Raw genomic sequence first — 7,500 nt, 5'->3', positions numbered from 1 at the left:
AGTTTGTGAGCTGATGTTTTGTTGTTGTTAATCCCGTTTACTTCCATTCAGTAAGACTGTTTTTAGATTCACTGTGGCGGCAAAACGGTGTAAATAATTGATCGTTTTGAGGGTGAAGCATTCCTTTTTAATGGTAGAGCACCAACTCAGATATGTAAATACTTAAAGGTGGGGTAGGTAAGTTTGAGAAACCGGCTCGAGATCGCTAGAATTTGAAAATACACAACCGGAGAAAACCTGCCACTTCCTTATAGAGCCCCTCCAGCACACACGAACGCGCACATGACCAATGAGGGCACGAGATAACTTTGTGCCCCGATTGAAGGCTGACAGGCAGGTAGGTTGTACTTTTTACAGTATTACGGCTTCCACAGATGACTTTTTTTTATGGATTTGTTGTCAAAGCACTTCAGATATCCATTGCTATAATCGGGATGTTAAGAGCATTCCATGGAATATAACAAAGTGTATCTCGAGCCGGTTTCTGAAACGTACCTACGCCACCTTTAAACACTGTGGTATAATTAAGCAATAGCTCACGACACGACAGGCCGTGGTATATGCTCATATCACAGCTAAGGGGCGTGGTTCGGCCCGACTCGAAGCAGGCAGTTTGCTTTTCAGCCCAACGGTATACTGTTTTTCTCAGACGCGGAGGGATACTGACTTGTTGTGAAAAGTAACTTACAATTCTACCCGTGGTATACGCTCAGTATATCACGGCTAAGAACCAATCAGATTGCTTGATTTGACTTGTCCGTTTTAAGAACCCGTTTTGATCTGTCTCTCTCTGCTCACAGGGAACCTCCTGTCTGACCTGGACTCCTTACAGTTTTTCTCGGGGGTCGTGACTCCAGAGATGGTGTTCCCCACCGTCCACGACGCTGCGCTGAGCTGCCAACGCTCACATCCAGGGTGTGCGCCGATCAAAGCGAAAACACCTCAGATCCACGTCGAGTGACGGCAGACACGGCACCCAGCTAGCATTGGGAGAAACCGCCGATAGCCAAGGTGGATGTTTTGCCATCTGACGAAGCACTTTAGACCGACGTTTTGCTTTTAGCCAATCAGGAAATGAGTTTCCAGCTGACATTCCTACAGCCTTATTCCTCTGGATTGTTTAAGAAGTCTTTGGGAGAGTAAGCCGCTGCTGCCAGAAGACCATAGTGATGGAAACGGCCTCATCCTGCTGGTATCAAATGTTACAGAGAAGCTGTGTTCTGATGATTTAAGAGTATTTAAATTGTGTCATATTTAAACCAGCAAAAACACTGTCATGTTTGTTGTGTAGTATTGGGCATTTCAGTTTAGCGTTACTGTTTGTTAAAGCTGTAGTTGTTATTTAAAGGATACAAGATGCCTTAAATGTTACCATCATGTGGTTATTTTGTAAACATATCACGTACACTCAATTCTGGAATAAACTTTATTTTTAAGTGAACATGAATGAGAACAAAAAGGACAGTTTTTTTTGCTTCTTTTGACAGTAAAAAGCCAGCTACACACACACACTTAGTTGTAGGTCATGTATCTGGGGGTGGCGCTGAACTTGGCGTAGGACTTGATGACCTTGTTGACGGCCTCCAGGAAGTCTTTCTCCGTGGCGATTTTCCTGCGGGCTCTGATGGCGAACATGCCGGCCTCCGTGCACACACTGCGGATCTCAGCGCCTGGAAACAACACACACATCAGACACAACTTCCAGGACAATCAAGATGAAGAGTACAAGTTCAGGCTATCATTTTAGCCGCTAAACCGGTTCAGCTGCATTTGGATTACCTCAGGAGACATTATAAAGATAACAGACACCTTTTGCAACCGTCTGATTGGTCTATATATTAGCCTGCATACTTGATTTGACACACAGACGGTCATGATGTCAAAGAAGGTCTAATAGTTTAGAAGAAGATTTAAGTTCTTGTATGAAAGTGCTTTTTATTATGCACTTACAATTAGAGAACGAGTTAAATTGCGATAATCTAAGCGGGAAAAGTGATGAAAATATGTGTAAGCCGTCAATTATAGTACATGGAAGAAAGCACGTGTATACAGGCAGGCCAGACCTTTAAAACAATTGTTACAACTCCTGTAGAGATTATTTATTTTACCCGTTAAATACACTTTTTACTATTTCCCTGGGACAGTGACACAATTATGTTACAGTGCCCCCTTGTGGCCGCACATAGTATTAGTAACTATTAGTCCTTATTAGACACCAGTGAAATAAGCAACTAAAGATTAAAAGGGACAATGAACACCTCAAGTGAATCTCCTATCTGTGTTCTGCATCAATACTCCGCACACCGAGTCATTTATTTCTTCAATTGGCTACATTTAGATTCAACACTGATCCACATCAAAAGTAGCACATTTGACCATTTAACAAATGTCAGTGATACTCAGAACAGGAAGTGATGTAAAACAAAGCAACAGGAAGAAGTGGGGTATGGGATTATAGCGAGAGGTTTTCTTTTAGGAGAGAATTGAGAGAACAGATGTTTGTGAGTCTTACCGGTGCTGTTGGGACAGAGGCGGGCGAGCAGCTCGAAGCGAATGTCTCTCTCGACACTCATAGAGCGAGCGTGGATCTTGAAGATGTGTGTGCGACCCTGAAATATAAACACAGGTGAGGATTGGGGTTTAGCAGAGGAGGTACAAATACTTTGTTACTGTACTAAAGTACATTTTCCTGGTACCAGTACTTTACTCCACTACTTATTTTTCTGTGTACTTTCTACTTCTTACATGTTGAACCCAAATACCTGTACTTTCTACTTCTTACATGTTGAACCCAAATACCTGTACTTTCTACTTCTTCCATGTTGAACTCAAATACCTGTACTTTCTACATCTTACATGTTGAACCCAAATACCTGTACTTTCTACTTCTCACATGTTGAACACAAATACCTGTACTTTCTACTTCTTACATGTTGAACACAAATACCTGTACTTTCTACTTCTCACATGTTGAACACAAATACCTGTACTTTCTACTTCTTACATGTTGAACCCAAATACCTGTACTTTCTACTTCTCTCATGTTGAACTCAAATACCTGTACTTTCTACTTCTCTCATTTCCCAAACAGCTGGTTCCTTTAGTTTGAATGTGTGTCTGGTGGCGTGATCATTATTATTTAGAGTCGTTGCGTACTTTCACCAGAGTATTTCTAAACACTGTCCTTCTACTTGAGTACAGGAAGTGTGTACTTCTGTCCTCTCTGGGGTTTATTAATGAAACTGGGACTAATCACGTCGTTCAGCCTGCACTCACCTCCAGGTCCGGCAGGCTGAACTCGATCTTCCGGTCCAGACGTCCGGGTCTCATCAGCGCCGGGTCCAGGGTGTCCGGCCTGTTGGTGGCCATCAGAACCTTGATGTTTCCTCGCGGGTCGAAGCCGTCCAGCTGGTTGATGAGCTCCAGCATCGTCCTCTGGACCTCGTTGTCTCCTCCGGCGCCGTCGTCAAAACGAGCGCCTGGCAGGGAGAGAAACGGGGGGGGTTCGGTTAATGTCTGAGGTCCTTTCCACCAGCTGCTCTAGCAGAAATAAGTAGTGCCCCGTTCTTACTGTCCTAATGGAGCGACTGCTCTTTCCCCTTTTGTTTTCTTAGTCATGTTCTCTGATATGTTTGAGTTATGAACGCTGCTGCCTTCGTGGCCGGGTCAGCATCGAGATTCGATCCCAATGCTTTTATCTGGTTGAATAAATAATGTGGAAAACTGTGGACTGCTTAAATGTTAAAGCATGTTTGTTTTTGTATTCAGTTAACATTCTTTAAATATAATAATAATAATAATAATAATAATAATAATAATGGTACATTGTATTTAAAAAAGGGGAAATACTTTTGTTACAGCAGCATTGTTTACAGTCATTTAAAATTATACACAATATACAGAATAAATAAGAATACTCCTTTGGGAGCCGAGACAAATGATCCGGCTCACCCGTCACCAACGTAAAGAGATAGTATCTATAAGGGACGGCTCAATTCAAAACGCAAGTCACATGACGTGTCGACGCCCTCTCAGCCCTGGTCTGGAAACACTGAGAACATTTACATTCAAAGAGGATGGGACCTCACCTCCAATGGCGTCAATTTCATCAAAGAAGATCAGACAGGCCTTCTTCGTCCGGGCCATCTCGAACAGTTCACGCACCATCCTGGCTCCCTACACACACACACACACACACACACACACACACACACACACACACACACACACACATTATACTTAAACAAGATGTATGACCAAACAGCTGTTGCACTAGTTGATCTGTGTTATTGTGTTGCATTGTGGGAGGAGCCTGGGACCTAAGACTCTCATGGACAGAACTCCACCGTAGCATCGGGAACACAGGACAATACATGCGACGTCCCTCTGTAGCCACTCACCTCTCCCACATACTTCTGCACCAGCTCGGAGCCGATGACTCTGATGAAGCAGGCGTCGGTCCGGTTGGCCACGGCTCGGGCACAAAGGGTCTTTCCGGTGCCGGGGGGCCCGAACAGAAGCACGCCTTTCGGGGGCTCGATACCCAGATTGACAAACCTCTCGGGCTGGAGAGCAGAGGGGAGGGGAACGGGAGGATCAACGAACCTGCAGACACTTGCCTACGACATTACTCTGGACAAAAGTATTTCTTCTTATCAGATCGAGTGTGAACGTTCTATTGCATCACAGCAGCTCAATTTGCGACATAAACTAGTACAAATATTCGACATCAATCGTACATTTGATCTAGGATATAACTTTGAGGATTGACTGGAGCCCAAAGGACTTCTTCAGTCTGCCTGCATCAAGTCGTGGGACACTAGCTCAGTCGAACAGCAGTTTTATTTAGTCACGTGACCTCATCGTTAACAGACGTGTGACTGCATGTTTTGTTGAAAGGCGTTCCTGAAAGCTCTGGTATCGATGTATCTGTGCGATGTCGTCCTTCGTGAACACTCACATGCAGCAGGGGCGTCTCCACCACTTCTCTCAGCTTCTCGATCTGCTCCTTGCACCCACCGACATCGCTGTAGGTCACGTCGGGCTTCTCCTCCACCTGCGACACGAGAACACCGTTAACGCTACGGCTCGCTGCGAAACGTCGATGCAATTCTCACGAATCAAAATGGCGACAACGTGTGACTAAAAGCGGCAGACCCGTACCTGCATCATGGTGACAGTCGGGTCGATCTTCGGAGGCAGAGGGATGTGGATCTGGTACTTGTTCCTGTCAACGCTGGAAGGACAGAAGGGACATTTAGAAGATGGCTACACAAGAAACGTTCAATTGCTAAACAACACTTCAGACGTATACACGTACCCCACTCTCATGCCCTCCTCGATGTCGGTGGGAGCCACCTGGTCGCTCAGGTCCACCACGAACTTGGCGAACTGTTTGACGTTGATGATGTATTTGGGGTCCTCGGAGTCGGCGTTGATGATCTTGGTGCATCTGGTGAAACGATACGGGGGAGATGTATAAACCGGGAGCTATACAGATGCGTCGATCGAGAGACAGAGTAAGAGCGAGTGGGCTGTTATGGATGAAGCCCTCTGAGCATTTTGGAGTCTGTCGAGTCGTGATACAGAGCACAAAAACCTCCACAACGATGGCCCTCGTTTTGCCACAATGCGTCTATCACTGATTCAAAGCTGCTCTGGTTGATTTGACCTTTAACCCAGACCTTTACACATGCATCGATGGAGAGATCAGTCAGGTGTATTCACCTCGCAACCTGCAGCGGCTGTTCGCTCTGCAGAGTCTGTTTGTCCGCAGCCAGATCCCAGAGTGCAGGAGGAGCCAGGCCTGTGTCCGACTCCTTGATGCCTGTCAGAGCCAAACACAACGGCACATTCAGACATATTTCAGCATCCAATCACAACAGCTAAAGCCAGCAGCTGAGAAAACGTAAGTATAGTAACATGTTTTACTCTTAAGCGTTACATGACATGTCACTTGTTAGACGCTTTTATCCAAAGCGACTTACATACATTCAGTACTATGAGCAATTTGTCTCAGGGACACAACGACAAGCTGGCTGCAGTGGGACTCGAACTGGCTACCCCCTGATTCAAAGTCCATCATACTACCCACTGAGCCACAGCCTCCTGCATATTTATGTTTTCGCTCACCCACCTGTGAGCTCGTTGATCTTCTTGAGCAGCTGCTGGATGTCATCTTCAACTTGTTTGATCTGTCTGGAGTAGGTGCTTTGTCCCTGGTGATCAACAGCAAGCATCACATTAGACGACACATACATATAATAACAATCAAAGTGAATTTTATTGTCAATTTCTCACAGACGGGGAGATCGAGAGGCTGTTTCTCACCACTCCAAAGTATACAAATATATAAACACACCTGTACACCCACATTAAGAGGTATACATACACAAGGATTAGGCTACTATGACAGTACAAGTACACACAGTAGTGCAAATGACCTCCCACAGCTTTCCTAGCAGAACAAGTGTCTGGTGCTGGATGTGGATATAACCAATTTCACATTTAAAATGTGCTTCAGTCTATCTCCCGGTGTACTTACATATGTTTTCAGCAGAGCAATGTCTCCTTCATCCAAAGCTGTGGAGAAATAAACAACAATAATGAGTTTGCATTCTGACAACACGGGTCGTTGGGCCGTTAGCACTCTTATCTATCCGAGCAATAACATTTTATTAACTTACATTTACTAACTACTATAAACAGAATACATTATATACAAACCAAAAATAGGTTATTCGTAAAAAAGTAGCACCACATTTCACGAGAATAGCTAACGTTAGCATGAAGCTAATGTCGACGTTTCTTTACAGGAAAGAACTGAATGTTTTAATATTTCATATATTATTAGGATTACATCTGATAGGTGCGTCATCTTTCTCAGGTTCCTTGGTCTTTCTTTGAGAGTCTCCCAAGTAGTCCGGCATGTTAAATGTGAGATTAAAGTGTCTCCTAGAAAAAGAAGCTGCTTCTTCAACAGCTAAAAACGGTACGATTACACAGCAGGTTTCTGACTTCCGATTCTTTCTGCCAGTCACCGGAAATACAGGTCGGACATTTATTGATGAAGCACCACCAATAACGTAATACATATTTAAATCACATAAATAATACTTTTATATTTGGAGGTAATACATATTAAATAATCAAATGATATTAATGATTTTCTAGTGAAAACGCGCTGTTTTTCAATAAACATAAACAATTTTCACATACTGTACTTACATATTGCACCCTACGTTACTTGAATATGGGTCTTTTTGACTGAGAATAAGTATATATTGTTTTTAAATCTTTAATCTGTACTGTTAATCTTTATTTGTATTTTATTCTATTCATACTTTGACAAAATAAATCCCCAATTTCGGATAAATCAAATATTTGTGTCAAAGCGGAACTAAAGTTACGTAGGAACCATTATCCCCCTACACGGAGTTGTTGAGCACATGACGTCACGGCTCGTTTTTTCGGCACCAAGAGGCCCATGTGGTGTTTTAA

The 7,500-nt window shown here is 43.7% G+C and overlaps 2 protein-coding genes across 5 annotated transcripts in view; one reads left to right on the top strand and one right to left on the bottom strand.

The window, feature by feature from the left end:
• The window catches only part of slc26a5 (solute carrier family 26 member 5), a 37,115-nt gene extending 35,668 nt beyond the window's left edge, over positions 1-1,447 (top strand). For all 4 annotated transcript variants that reach the window (XM_034074746.2, XM_034074749.2, XM_034074745.2 and 1 more), the window contains one exon: positions 801-1,447. In XM_034074746.2, coding sequence (XP_033930637.1) covers positions 801-961 — 161 coding nt within the window. In that variant the 3' untranslated portion in view covers positions 962-1,447. The remainder of the gene's footprint in view (positions 1-800) is intronic.
• psmc2 (proteasome 26S subunit, ATPase 2) lies at positions 1,413-7,026 on the bottom strand. The gene is made up of 12 exons (XM_034074761.1): positions 6,860-7,026; positions 6,545-6,582; positions 6,137-6,218; positions 5,728-5,827; positions 5,321-5,452; positions 5,164-5,236; positions 4,961-5,056; positions 4,401-4,565; positions 4,089-4,176; positions 3,277-3,479; positions 2,513-2,609; positions 1,413-1,670 (listed from the first exon to the last, which is right to left on the bottom strand). Exons 1-12 carry the CDS (start codon positions 6,927-6,929, stop codon positions 1,513-1,515), a joined length of 1,302 nt encoding a protein of 433 aa, XP_033930652.1. The 5' UTR covers positions 6,930-7,026; the 3' UTR covers positions 1,413-1,512.
• Between the last annotated feature and the right edge of the window lie 474 nt (positions 7,027-7,500).

The sequence above is a fragment of the Pseudochaenichthys georgianus genome, chromosome 23 (genome assembly GCF_902827115.2).
Source record: "Pseudochaenichthys georgianus chromosome 23, fPseGeo1.2, whole genome shotgun sequence".
Lineage (NCBI taxonomy): Eukaryota > Metazoa > Chordata > Actinopteri > Perciformes > Channichthyidae > Pseudochaenichthys > Pseudochaenichthys georgianus.
This window is presented reverse-complemented; position numbering and strand designations above follow the sequence as displayed.

Excerpts from the sequence above, each read along its gene's own strand:
- psmc2 (XM_034074761.1), bottom strand. The coding sequence starts at position 6,929 with ATGCCGGACTACTTGGGAGACTCTCAAAGAAAGACCAAGGAACCTGAG. Across the intron at positions 6,219-6,544 it reads TTGCTCTGCTGAAAACATAT|GGACAAAGCACCTACTCCAG; the intron begins GTAAGTACACCG and ends GTTGATCACCAG. Across the intron at positions 1,671-2,512 it reads CCTCTGTCCCAACAGCACCG|GCGCTGAGATCCGCAGTGTG; the intron begins GTAAGACTCACA and ends TGTTGTTTCCAG.